General features: G+C 52.6%; 1 protein-coding gene across 2 annotated transcripts in view; it reads right to left on the bottom strand.

The window, feature by feature from the left end:
* The window catches only part of EXOC6B (exocyst complex component 6B), a 309,916-nt gene that overhangs the window by 106,891 nt on the left and 189,308 nt on the right, over positions 1 to 13,717 (bottom strand). For both annotated transcript variants that reach the window (XM_084205070.1, XM_084205071.1), the window contains 7 exons: positions 13,573 to 13,656; positions 13,436 to 13,482; positions 10,559 to 10,679; positions 5,505 to 5,576; positions 5,093 to 5,190; positions 4,249 to 4,354; positions 3,292 to 3,401 (listed from right to left, as the gene is read on the bottom strand). In XM_084205070.1, the coding sequence (XP_084061196.1) occupies positions 3,292 to 3,401; positions 4,249 to 4,354; positions 5,093 to 5,190; positions 5,505 to 5,576; positions 10,559 to 10,679; positions 13,436 to 13,482; positions 13,573 to 13,656 (638 nt within the window). The remainder of the gene's footprint in view (positions 1 to 3,291; positions 3,402 to 4,248; positions 4,355 to 5,092; positions 5,191 to 5,504; positions 5,577 to 10,558; positions 10,680 to 13,435; positions 13,483 to 13,572; positions 13,657 to 13,717) is intronic.

Raw genomic sequence — 13,717 nt, 5'->3', positions numbered from 1 at the left:
CCAGCCCCTGCCCACCCTCCCAGCCAGCAATTCCTTGCCAAGATCCCAGCCCAATCTCCCCTTTCCCAGTGGCAGCCATTCCCTGGCTCCTGTCCCTCTGTCCCTTGTCCCCAGTCCCTCTCCAGCTCTCCTGGAGCCCCTCCAGGCCCTGCCAGGGGCTCTGAGCTCTGCCTGGAGCCTTCCCTTCTCCAGGGGAGCATTCCCAGCTCTCCCAGCCTGGCTCCAGCCCTGGAACACCAGACTGGAAACTCCTGCTCCCCATTCCTGCCCTTTCCCAGGTGTCTGGAGCAGCAGCACCACTGGAATTTGGGGGTTCAGCCTCTGTGAGGTGCTCATGGTGCCACCTCCCCTTCCTCCAGGAGTTTTTCCCAATCCCCCCCTCCCCATCAGAGGCTCCTTGGATCTGTGCTTGGCTCTGGATTAGCCCTGACAGCAGCAGGAATTGTCTCCTGCAGGAGGGGCAGGAGAGGGAATTCCCAAGGGAAGGCTGGGCAGTTCCTCTGATCCTCCTGGTAAGTTGAGCCCCCGACCTTTGGCTCCTTCTCCTGCCCCACCTGACAGAGGGGCCAGGCCACAGGGCTGGGACTGACCTGGGAAACAGGAGCCAGCCTGGAAGTTATCCCAGGAGAAAGGTGGGGGGGTGGGAATGGGCTGGATGGGGTCTTGGGAAGGAATTCCTGGCTGGGAGGGCGGTGAGGCCCTGGAGTGGAATTCCCAATTTGCTGTGGCTGCCCCTGGATCCCTGGCAGTGCCCAAGGCCAGGTTGGACACTGGGGCTTGGAGCAGCCTGGGAGGGTGGGAGGTGTCCCTGCACTTTGTATCCCAAGTTCTTTCAGGATTGGGGCTTTGTTTGCAAAAAACCCAACCCCAACCCAAGCCTGGGTGGATCAGAGCTGATCACCCTTCCACACACTGTTTTCCAGAGGTACTCCCTATTTCCAGTGGGAAATTCCACTGGAAAAAGCAAGAGGGTGCCTTTAAAGCCAGCCTGATGAACTCAGCTCGCAAAAAGGCAAAAGTGCTGAGGAGATAAAGGAAGCTTTCCTGCTCTAACCCAATTAACAGTGCCAATAACACAAATTCCAAGCCCTACAAACCCAGTTGGAGCTCCAAACTTCCCTCAAGTGAAACAACTCCCACATCAAGGGGAACCCTCCCATCCAACAAACACAAGGAGCTGCTTTAACAAAATAATTGGGATGGGGGGTGAAAATAACCCCATAGAATGGGAGCTCCCCTTTCTGCCACGGGCTGTGCCGTGCAGGAAAGGGCTGGAAGGGAACTGTCTGGGATAATGACAGCTCCTGTCCCGGATCCCCTGGCAGCTGTGGTGACCTCCAGCCCCTGTGAGTGACGGGCTGACCCCCAGCACTCCGGGGTGCTCCCTAAATGACAAGGCCAGGGGAAAAAAAAGAAAGGGAAGAGAAAAGGGAACTCGCTGCCGGCTTTGTAGCCAAGCTTCCTAATAAAACCTAATTCAAGCTGTCAGGGTGAAATGAAGAAAGTGTCAACAGGGGTTTGCAGAGAAATATTCCAAATGTTTGGCTCCGAGAGCTGGAGCGGGGCTGCCCTCCCCCCACGCTGCTCCGAAAGGGCTGGAAAATCCAATGTGGAAAGGAATTTTAATAATGGGTGCAGAGAGAGCCCCAGGAGGGACCCCCGGGGACACCTCTGCTCCCTGCCCTGCCAGAGCAAATCACCCCGGCCTGGGGAAGGGCTGGGGAGCAGCAGGAATGGGCTCTGGGAAGGGAGAGGGGTCAGGGGGACCCCCAGCAGGAGGGGGAGCTGCCACCAGGGCAAGGGTGGGGTGGAACGTGGGGGAGAAACTCCTGAGCTCCCAGAGCAATCCACGGGGAAAGGGACCCTGCAAATCAGCATTTCTGGCTCCAAGGAGAGCAGGAAAATCCTGGAGAGCCTGGGGAAGGCACCAGGATGGCCACGGAGCTCCCAGAGCTGCCCCAGCTCCACAGCAGCCATGGGGCAGGGATGGGATGGGATGGGATGGGATGGGATGGGATGGGATGGGATGGGATGGGATGGGATGGGATGGGACCTTAAATCCAGTCAGGATCCAAGCCAGGGACACCTCCTGCTGTCCCTGGAGACTGCTCTCAGCCCCAGTGTCCAGCCTGGCCTTGGGCATTCCCAGGGATCCAGGGGCAGCCACAGCAAATCTGGCAATTCCAGCTCAGCCCCTGCCCACCCTCCCAGCCAGCAATTCCTTGCCAAGATCCCAGCCCAATCTCCCCTTTCCCAGTGGCAGCCATTCCCTGGCTCCTGTCCCTCTGTCCCTTGTCCCCAGTCCCTCTCCAGCTCTTCTGGAGCCCCTCCAGGGACTCTGAGGATTCCCTGGATTTTTCCCTTCTCCAGGGGAGCATTCCCAGCTCTCCCAGCCTGGCTCCAGAGCAGAGGGGCTCCAGCCCTGCAGCAGCTCCAGTGTCAGGTCACGGCCAGGATACGAAGCTCCCAAGGTGGTGGAACTCCCCCCACCCCAATCCAGCCTCGTGTTTCCCCAGGGAAGGGAAGGAGGATGAATCCCTCCAGCCCAACTCTTGTCCCTCATTTCTAAGCCTCTCCCAAGCTGTGAATGCTGCTGATGCAAAGGCAAAGCCCCAGCCTGCAGTTCCTGGCAGACCCCGCTGGTTTTCAGTCTCACACACGTACACACGGGTGAAACGAGCATCAAAGCACCCCGGGACGGAGCAGGGAGGGTAAACACATGGAATATTTTGCAGGCTTTAAAAAAAAAAAAAAAAAAAATCACATTATTTGTATATAAACTCCCCGAAGAAACAAGAACAACAGCACGAAACCAGCAGCTGAAACTCGTTCCTGACCAAAAATCCAACCCTCAGAGTCCTCCTGACAACACTTCCCTGGAACCACGGGATTCCCATTCCTTGGGAGCCTGGGGGGATCAGAGAGGTTCCAGCAGGCCCTGGTGACGAGGCCACCACAGCCCCTCTCCAGACACCCCCGTTCATTATTCACCAAAAGATGATGCAGAAACACCTCGGAGGAATCCAGCTGGGACCGTGCTGGCAGTGTGGAATTCCCTGGAAGTGTCCAAGGCCGGGCTGGGGGAGGCTTGGAGCACCTGGAAGGTGTCCCTGGGAGGGGTTTGGGGATGATCCCCAACATCGCTCCCAACCCAAACCATCCCGGGATCCCCCCCAAAAATCCCCCTGGCTGCTCCAGAGCCGCTCCCAGCCTGGACAGGCTCCATCCAAAGGGAGAGGGAGAGGATCCAGCTTTTATTTCAGCTGAGCTCTCCCAGGGCAGGGCTCCCACCTGAGGTGCAGATCCTCGGAGAACTTGAGGCAGGCGTAGATGAACTCCTTGATCTGGCTGTAAACCTTGGGCACGAACTCCGAGAAGGGGAACTTCTTTGGGAAGGGTTGCTGGAAAACAGGGGGACAACAGCTCCAGAGGGAGGGCTCTGCCAGGCAGGCAAAGCAATTCTGGGATTTATCCTGGCTTTCATCAACACTTCAGCCAAGGGGGAGAGCCGATAATCACCAATGGGGCCGGAGGGCTTTGGGGCCATTCCCTCATTCCTTCTCCCAACTCCCTTCCCCTCCCTCCTTGGGAACACCTGGAATTCCTCCCCCACCATGCACAAGGTGTTTCCCTGCTCACCTCCTCCAGGTGCTGCCCAACAACCCCAAAAACAGATTTTCCAACCCCAAATTTTTCCAGCTTCTACCCCCTGCGCTCAGGGCTGGGAGGTGCAGGGAGCAGCTGAACCCCAGGACGGAATTTTGGGGCAGAACACAGAAATCTGAGCCCCTGACTGGGATCACCAGGGTCGGATCTGCTGCCTGCCAGGTGTGGAGCACAAGGCCAGGCAGGGTTTAGGATTTAGGGGACATCTGGGCACACTTTGGTTTTCCAAGCACACACTCCAGAACCACCACTTTTTTGGGCTCCTTCTCTCTAAATATGAGATTAAAACCAATAAAGGCAATCCCAGGGTCTGAAAAGTGGGAATAAAATGCCAGAGGGAGTGGGTGTTTTTACCTGTGTGACAGAACCCTCTGAGAGGAACACAAATCCCACTTCCCTCATCCACACCAGGAGAGATGCATCCCATGGGAGGAATATCTGTTCTTTCCCATTGTTTTCCTTTCTCTTTCAGTGTTTATTTGGGTTGGGGGATCGATTTGGGTTTTTTTTGATCTTTTCAGTGCCCACAGAGGGTGTGAGGCTCTCTCCAGGCCAGGCCATTCTCCCCATTCCAAGATTTACCTTTTCAAGTTCAGCATCCTGGAATGGGAACTGTCCAACGATTTTCCTATAAAATTCTTCATCTGACACCGGGATGGGGCTGTAGTTATCCGAGTCAAGGATATTTCTGGGAGAAGAACAGAAGGGTGAGGGAGACAACTGTGAGGGGGAAGCTTTCCTGCTGGGCCAGGAGATTCCCAGAGGCTGGTGCCAGGCTAAGGTGTGATCCCAAATTCCTGCAGCAGCAGCCAGGGATAGCCCAAAGCAGCCACAGCTCAGTGATGGAGCGAGGGCACAGAGCCATGGAATGGTTTGGGTGGGAAGGGGCCCTAAATCCCACCCAGTGCCACCCATCCATGGCAGGGACACCTCCCACTGCCCCAGGTGGATCCAGCCTGGCCTTGGGCACTCCAGGGATCCAGGGGCAGCCACAGCAAATCTGGGAATTCCAGCCCAGCCCCTGCCCACCCTCCCAGCCAGCAATTCCTTGCCCAGATCCCAGCCCAATCTCCCCTTTCCCAGTGGCAGCCATTCCCTGGCTCCTGTCCCTCTGTCCCTTGTCCCCAGTCCCTCTCCAGCTCTCCTGGAGCCCCTCCAGGGACTCTGAGGATTCCCTGGATTTTTCCCTTCTCCAGGGGAGCATTCCCAGCTCTCCCAGCCTGGCTCCAGAGCATGGGAGTAGCTCTGGGGTCTCCTCTGGATTTATCCCAGCAGCTCCATGGCAGGGGTGGCCCTGGATGGGCTTTAAGGTCCCTTCCCACCCAACCCATTCCACGATTCTACAATCAATCCCTCAAACACTTCCCCACAGGGGCCAGCACCCCTCAGTGGGGGTGTCTCAGGGGGATCTTTTGGAGCCCCTCACCTGAAGACCCCAGCCCATTTCTTCAGCAGGGTCTCGCTGTACTGGTCCTGGATCTCCAGCAGCATGTCGAAGAGCTGGTTCACGGGGAAGCCATAGCCCTGCAGGGCAGCAGGAAGGGGATGAAGCCCCCAGCAGGCAGCAGACAGTACATTGTCTGTGTTTAACAGGGCAAACCCTCCTCCAGCACCACATCTGGCACAGCTGGGGGGGCTCAGGGGGGACTGACCGAGGGAGCAGCGCCCAGAGCTGTCCCAGCCCCAAGGGCTGGCCGAGCCTGGTCCTTGCACAGACCAGACCAGGCTGTCCCTCGGGTGATCCCCGCCCAGAAAAGGCAAGAGAGGAGCTTGGCCAGCCCAGCTGAGGCCCCAGAGCCCGGCAGGAGCTCCGGGAGCGCCGGGAGAGCCCCGCGTACCTGGAGCGTGTCGGCGAAGAGCACGATGAGGTTCTTCAGGTCCAGCACCAGGCCGGGGTCGGAGCAGTAGGACTGGAGGGGAGGACAGGGAGGAAAACATGGCTGTGACTGCGGGGCACTGCCCAGAGCCTGCCCTGAGCCCCTCTGTGCCCACAGGGCTCGGTGAACCCAGCAGCAGCTGCACCCCCAGCCCGCGAGGGACGCGCGGGGCAGGGCTGATAAGGGTGATAAGGGTGATAGGGGTGATAAGGGTGATAGGGGTGATTAGGCTGATTAGGCTCTGCTCTCTGGGCTGGAGAAGGCTCTGGGCTCTGGGCTGCCCCAGAGATACCTGAGCTGTGTCTCCAACTGCCCAGGAGCTGCTGGGACGGACTCATGGGGCAGGGCTGATCAGGGTGATAAGGCTGATAAGGCTGATTAGGCTGATCAGGGTGATAAGGGTGATAAGGCTGATAAGGCTGATAAGGGTGATAAGGCTGATCAGGGTGATAAGGCTGATAGGGGTGATAAGGCTGATTAGGCTGATAAGGCTGATTAGGCTGATAAGGCTCTGATCCCCGGGCTGCAGAAGGCTCTGAGCTGCCCCAGAGATACCTGAGCTGTGCCTAACACTGCCCAGGAGCTGCTGGGCAGCTTCACCCCCAGCCCTCGAGGGACTCACAGGGCAGGGCTGATCAGGGTGATTAGGCTGATAAGGGTGATAAGGCTGATAAGGCTGATTAGGCTGATAAGGCTCTGCTCTCTGGGCTGCAGAAGGCTCTGGGCTGCCCCAGAGATACCTGAGCTGTGTCTCCAACTGCCCAGGAGCTGCTGGGAGGGACTCATGGGGCAGGGCTGATCAGGGTGATAAGGCTGATCAGGGTGATAAGGGTGATAAGGGTGATCAGGGTGATAAGGGTGATAAGGCTGATAAGGGTGATAAGGCTGATTAGGCTGATAAGGCTCTGATCCCTGGGCTGCAGAAGGCTCTGGGCAGCCCCAGAGATACCTGAGCTGTGTCTAACACTGCCCAGGAGCTGCTGGGCAGCTTCACCCCCAGCCCTCGAGGGACTCACAGGGCAGGGCTGATCAGGGTGATTAGGCTGATAAGGGTGATAAGGCTGATAAGGATGATAAGGCTGAAAAGGCTGATAAGGGTGATAAGGCTGATAAGGCTGGTAAGGGTGATAAGGCTGATCCCTGGGCTGCAGAAGGCTCTGGGCAGCCCCAGAGATACCTGAGCTGTGTCTCCAACTGCCCAGGAGCTGCTGGGCAGCGAGGGGAGATGGCTCCCATGGTGTTGTCACCGTGGGCCAGGGTGACATTTAACATTTTCCTCTCGTTTCGTTTGCCTCTCATTTAATATTTACTGTGTTGTGTCTGACGGTAATGAAGCATCTCAGGCAGGCTGAGGGAAAACATGCCGGATTCCAGCTCCAGCACGGGGGTTTGTCCTGCTCCAAATCCCCCAGGCACAGCTCAGTGTCCCCAGAGCAGCCCCAGTCCCCCCTGGGCTTCCCAAGGGCGGCCAAAAATGTGCTGAAAAATGTGAAGTTTGAGACAGAGGCTGCCCAAATATAGCATCAGTGATCCCAGGCTGGAAAGGGAGCGGGATTTGAAGCTAGCTGGAAACTCCAGGAGGAACAGCTCCATTAATCAGAGGGAAGGACTGGGAGACACACGTTTTCCATCTCCCTGTCCAAAAAGGAGAGCCAGGAAGAAAGATAATGCCCTGAAGCATCACCAGTGATTAAAGATGTCCCTGTCTGGGGCGAGGAGGAAAATCCAGGGATACATTTGTCTGCCTTGGAAGGATCCAAATGGCCTCAGCAAGGTGAGACCCTCCCAGATCCCAGTTTGGGATGCAGGGCACTGGTGGAACTGGGAGTGCTCAGGGCAAGTAAACGGTGGTGGCCACGAGGTTGGGAAATCAGGGAATGTTTTGGGATTGCTGAAAAAGCCTCCCCTGGCAGCCCCTCCGTGAGTTCCCTTTGGCACCACTTGAAACAACCTGCGTGGCAACAAAGCTGGGAACACCAAAAAAGCCCCGTGGCTGGGCCTGCCTCAGCCTCCTGCTGCCAGCTGGGAGAAAATCCCACTTGAAACAAAAACAAACACAGGTCTGCAGCTCAGGGGGGGTTGGTGTTTATCCCCCCTGGTAGCACAGGAGCCCGGGGGGAAGGAGGAGACTCTGCAGTCAGCTGCATGGGGATGGAGAACACCAGGAGTCTTCTGGGGTCCCTCATCCCACAGAGATCCAGGTTCATCAGGGAGATCCGTGCCCATCTCTTCCTTTATTTCCACCCTTGGTCTCTTCTGGGGTTCTCTCCCTCTGGGATTTGGGTTTTCAGCCCATTTCTCAGCGCATTTCTTAGCCCATTTTCAGCCCATTTCTCAGCCCATTTCTCAGCACATTCACAGCCATGAAATTTAAGGGATCAAGGTGATCTCTAAGGTCCCCTCCAACCCACTCCACTCTGGGATTCTCTGATCATGTGTGCCAAAAAGATGCTTTAGCCCCCATTTTTTTGGGAAAAATCGACTATCCAGTCAGCTGGGTGGGGATGGAGAACACCAGGAATCTTCTGGAGTGCCTCATCCCACAGAGATCCAAGCTCATCAGGGAGATCCCTGTCCATCTCTTCCCTTATTTTCACCCTTGATCTGTCCTGGGGTTCTCTCCCTCTGGGATTTGGTTTTTCAGCCCATTTTCACCCCATTTCCAGCCCATTTTCAGCCCATTCACAGCCATGAAATTTAAGGGATCAAGGTGATCTCAAAGGTCCCCTCCAACCCAAACCACTCTGGGATTCTCTGATCATGTGTGCCAAAAAGATGCTTTAGCCCCCAGTTTTCTGGGAAAAATCGACTATCCAGTCAGCTGGGTGGGGATGGAGAACACCAGGAAAATTCTGGGGTCCCACATCTCACAGAGATCCAGGTTCATCAGGGAGATCCCTGTCCATCTCTTCCCTATTTTCACCCTTGATCTGTCCTGGGGTTCTCTCCCTCTGGGATTTGGGTTTTCAGCCCATTTCCAGCCCATTTCTTAGCCCATTTTCAGCCCATTCTCAGCCCATTTTCAGCCCATTCACAGCCATGAAATTTAAGGGATCAAGGTGATCTCAAAGGTCCCCTCCAACCCAAACCACTCTGGGATTCTCTGATCATGTGTGCCAAAAAGATGCTTTAGCCCCCAGTTTTTTGGGAAAAATCGACTATCCAGTCAGCTGGATGGGGATGGAGAACACCAGGAATCTTCTGGGGTGCCTCATCCCACAGAGATCCAGGCTCATCAGGGAGATCCGTGTCCATCTCTTCCCATATTTTCGCCCTTGGTCTCTCCTGGGGTTCTCTCCCTCTGGGATTTGGGTTTTCAGCCCATTTCCAGCCCATTTCTCAGCCCATTCACATCCATGAAATTTAAGGGTTCAAGATGATTTGTAAGGTCCCTTCCAACCCACTCCACTCTGGGATTCTCCAGTCCTGTGTGCCAAAAAGATGCTTTAGCCCCCATTTTTCTGGGAAAAATCAACTATCCAGTCAGCTGGATGGGGATGGAGAACACCAGGAATCTTCTGGAGTGCCTCATCCCACAGAGATCCAGGTTCATCAGGGAGATCCCTGTCCATCTCTTCCCTATTTTCACCCTTGATCTGTCCTGGGGTTCTCTCCCTCTGGGATTTGGGTTCTCAGCCCATTTCTCAGCCCATTTTCAGCCCATTCACAGCCATGAAATTTAAGGGATCAAGGTGATCTCAAAGGTCCCCTCCAACCCACTCCACTCTGGGATTCTCTGATCATGTGTGCCAAAAGGATGCTTTAGCCCCCATTTTTCTGGGAAAAATCAACTATCCAGTCAGCTGGGTGGGGATGGAGAACACCAGGAATCTTCTGGGGTGCCTCATCCCACTGAGATCCAGGTTCATCAGGGAGATCCGTGTCCATCTCTTCCCTATTTTCACCCTTGATCTGTCCTGGGGTTCTCTCCCTCTGGGATTTGGGTTCTCAGCCCATTTCCAGCCCATTTTTCAGCCATGAAATTTAAGGGTTCAAGATGATTTGTAAGGTCCCTTCCAACCCACTCCACTCTGGGATTCTCCAGTCCTGTGTGCCAAAAAGATGCTTTAGCCCCCATTTTTCTGGGAAAAATCAACTATCCAGTCAGCTGGGTGGGGATGGAGAACACCAGGAATCTTCTGGGGTGCCTCATCCCACTGAGATCCAGGTTCATCAGGGAGATCCCTGTCCATCTCTTCCCTATTTTCACCCTTGATCTGTCCTGGGGTTCTCTCCCTCTGGGATTTGGTTTTTCAGCCCATTTCCAGCCCATTTTTCAGCCATGAAATTTAAGGGATCAAGATGATTTGTAAGGTCCCTTCCAACCCACTCCACCCTGGGATTCTCCAGTCCTGCATGCCAAAAAGATGCTTTAGCCCCCATTTTTTTGGGAAAAATCGACTATTCAGTCAGCTGGGTGGGGATGGAGAACACCAGGAACCTTCTGGGGTGCCTCATCCCACAGAGATCCAGTTTCATCAGGGAGAACCACATCTTCCCTTATTTCCACCCAAGGTGCTCCTGGCTCTCTCCTGGGGTTCTGTCTCTCTGGATTTGGTTTTTCAGCCCATTTCCAGCCCATTTTTCAACCATGAAATTTAAGGGATCAAGATGATCTCTAAGGTCAGACCCAAACCACTCTGGGATTCTCTGATTCTGTATCAGACAAGGCCATGCCCTTCCAAAAAGATGCTTTTCCCCCCCAAGTTTTTTGGAACAAATCATCTCCCTCTGCTGGTGCTCCTCAAAAATTCTGGATTAAACAAAGATGAGAACCCAAAACCACCGTTTTACTCCTCAAAATGTCACGTTTGGTAGGGAAATGCAGTCAACCAAGAGGCTAAAAAATCCAGAGAAAGAGAATTATCTGCGTGTCTGGGTCCCTCTTTGAAACACTCATTGGAAAAGAGGGAAAACAAAGAATCCTGAGTGGGGGGGAAGGAAAAAAAAAGGCAGAACTGCAGCATGTCAGGGACAGTCAAGCAACAGCTGAGCCCTGCCGGGCTTTTACTCACAGAGTGGGTCCTCAGGGCTGCGATGGTTTTGGACAGGGCCATCTCCCACAGCTCATCAATGTAGGCTCGGTTGACCAGCCCCTGGGTGGTGTGCAGGATGTGATCCTCCACCACAAAAAACCTGGAATGCAGAAAAACCCACCCAAACTCGGCATCCCAGGACGTCCCCGAGCCCCCTCGGGCTCTGGGTTTGGGGGATCTGTCACACCCAAGAGCTTCATTCCCTCATTTTGGATTTCCCTGGGCTGCAGGAGGGAGTGGAAACCCTCCCCGTGCCACTCTGTGTGCACACCAAGGCAGAATTCCCCCTCCAAGGGTTCTCCACCTCGGTATTCCCGCAAGAACCACGGATTAAACTCTGCTGCAGCCAGAGCAATCCCATCACAATGGGGAAAACGCTCTGACTGCAGGGAAAAACGCTTTATCTGCAGGGAAAAGGGTTTTATCTGCAGGGAAAAACTCTTTATCTGCAGGGAAAAACGCTTTATCTGCAGGGAAAAATGCTTTATCTGCAGGGAAAAACACTTTATCTGCAGGGAAAAACGCTTTATCTGCAGGGAAAAACACTTTATCTGCAGGGAAAAGGGCTTTATCTGCAGGGAAAGGGCTTTATCTGCAGGGAAAGGGGCTTTATCTGCAGGGAAAAATGCTTCATCTGCAGGGAAAAACGCTTTATCTGCAGGGAAAAACGCTTTATCTGCAGGGAAAAACACTTTATCTGCAGGGAAAAGGGCTTTATCTGCAGGGAAAAACACTTTATCTGCAGGGAAAAACACTTTATCTGCAGGGAAAAGGGCTTTATCTGCAGGGAAAAACGCTTTATCTGCAGGGAAAAGGGCTTTATCTGCACGGAAAAGGGCTTTATCTGCAGGGAAAAATGCTTTATCTGCAGGGAAATGTGTTTTATCTGCAGGGAAAAACACTTTATCTGCAGGGAAAAAACACTTTATCTGCAGGGAAAAATGCTTTATCTGCAGGGAAAAGGGCTTTATCTGCAGGGAAAAATGCTTTATCTGCAGGGAAAAACGCTTTATCTGCAGGGAAAAGGGCTTTATCTGCAGGGAAAAACACTTTATCTGCAGGGAAAACGCTTTATCTGCAGGGAAAAACGCTTTATCTGCAGGGAAAAGGGCTTTATCTGCAGGGAAAAATGCTTTATCTGCAGGGAAAAACGCTTTATCTGCAGGGAAAAGTGCTTTATCTGCAGGGAAAAACGCTTTATCTGCAGGGAAAAACGCTTTATCTGCAGGGAAAAGGGTTTTATCTGCAGGGAAAAATGCTTTATCTGCAGGGAAAAGGGCTTTATCTGCAGGGAAAAGGGTTTTATCTGCAGGGAAAAATGCTTTATCTGCAGGGAAAAGGGCTTTATCTGCAGGGAAAAATGCTTTATCTGCAGGGAAAAGGGTTTTATCTGCAGGGAAAAATGCTTTATCTGCAGGGAAAAGGGCTTTATCTGCAGGGAAAAATGTTTTAAGTACAAGGAAAAATGTTGGAACTCCAGGGAAAATCCTCTCTCCCAGCCAGCCCCACCATGTGCTCCCAAATTTCCAGACAATTTGCTCCAATCTCCAGCTGGAGATCAATTCTGCTGCTCCCAAATAAGAGTGTTTTCCAGGGAATGAGAGTGGGATTTAAATGGAACATGTGAATTTCCAGGTGGTTTTTCCCAAGGAAATCCAGGAGCAGGAAGCAGCACACGTGGAATTTGTGGTGGTTGTGATTAGGTATTGAAATTATTCTCATTATTAGCTGAAGAAAGAACAAATCCCATCCAATTTTTATGGATCAGCAGCCTTTGGAATTCTCCTCTTGGAGCTCAGTTTTGGGAGATTTTTGCTCAGATTTGAGCGTGACAAAAAAGCAGCTCTGGGGAACAGAGAATCGCCTCCTCCAACAGGAAAATAATTAAAGAATAATTGTTAAATATCCCAGAATCATTAAGGCAGAGGGCCCATTCATGTCATCAGCAGGGCAAGAAGAGGAACGTAATCCACAGGGATCATTCATCCTCAAACTCCCAGAAATTCCCAGAATTTCATTAAGATTCCTAGAAATTAATAGAAAATCCTCAAACTCCCAGAAATTCTCAGAAACTCCCAGAAATTCATTAAAATTCCTGGAAATTCATAGAAAATCCCAGAAATTCACAGAAATCCCCAGAAACTCCCAGAAATTCATTAAAATTCCTGGAAATTCATAGAAAATCCCAGAAATTCACAGAAATCCCCAGAAACTCCCAGAAATTCATTAAAATTCCTGGAAATTCACAAAAAATCCCAGAAATTCACAGAAATCCCCAGAAACTCCCAGAAATTCATTAAAATTCCTGGAAATTCACAAAAAATCCCAGAAATTCACAGAAATCCCCAGAAACTCCCAGAAATTCATTAAAATTCCTGGAAATTCATAGAAAATCCCAGAAATTCACAGAAATCCCCAGAAACTCCCAGAAATTCATTAAAATTCCTGGAAATTCATAAAAAATCCCAGAAATTCACAGAAATCCCCAGAAACTCCCAGAAATTCATTAAAATTCCTGGAAATTCACAAAAAATCCCAGAAATTCACAGAAATCCCCAGAAACTCCCAGAAATTCATAAAAAAAATTCCCAGAAATTCCCAGAAATTCATAAAAAAATTCCCAGAAATTCCCAGAAATTCCCAGAGCTCTACAAGAGCTGGCAGGTCCCTCCCTGCTCCCCTCATTGACACAGCAAAGCGGATAAAATTCACTTTACAGCACTTCAAAAGCACAAACCGCCTCTTTTTTTGTCCTGTTTGGGCTTTGAGGACCACCAGAAATACCAACATTCCCTCCTCTCCTGGCTTTTCTGGGCTCCCATTTTTAGCAGGGCCGTGTATAAAAGGAACACCTACCCTACAATTTGATTGAAATACTTCCTGTAGCCATCTAGAGTTTCGTGCTGCAACAGAGAGAGAGAGGGAGCAGAGGTTAGAGCCCAGGTGGCCGAGGGCAGGGGGGGTTTGGGGAGGGGGCTCCAGGACAGACTGACCATGTTGGAGGGGGGCTGCAGCACCAGCCGCGCCTGTTTTCTCCTCTGCTTCCTGTAGTAGCTCTCAAAGGTCTCCCGGGCTCCCTGGAAAACAGGAAAGGGTCAGTGCAGCCCTCAGGATGTGCAGGGAGAGGTCACTGGGAGT

Source organism: Fringilla coelebs, assembly GCF_963513975.1.
Source record: "Fringilla coelebs genome assembly, chromosome: 4".
Classification (NCBI taxonomy): domain Eukaryota; kingdom Metazoa; phylum Chordata; class Aves; order Passeriformes; family Fringillidae; genus Fringilla; species Fringilla coelebs.
The sequence above is the reverse complement of the archived record's forward strand: the minus strand, read 5'-3'. Positions and strand labels throughout refer to the sequence as shown.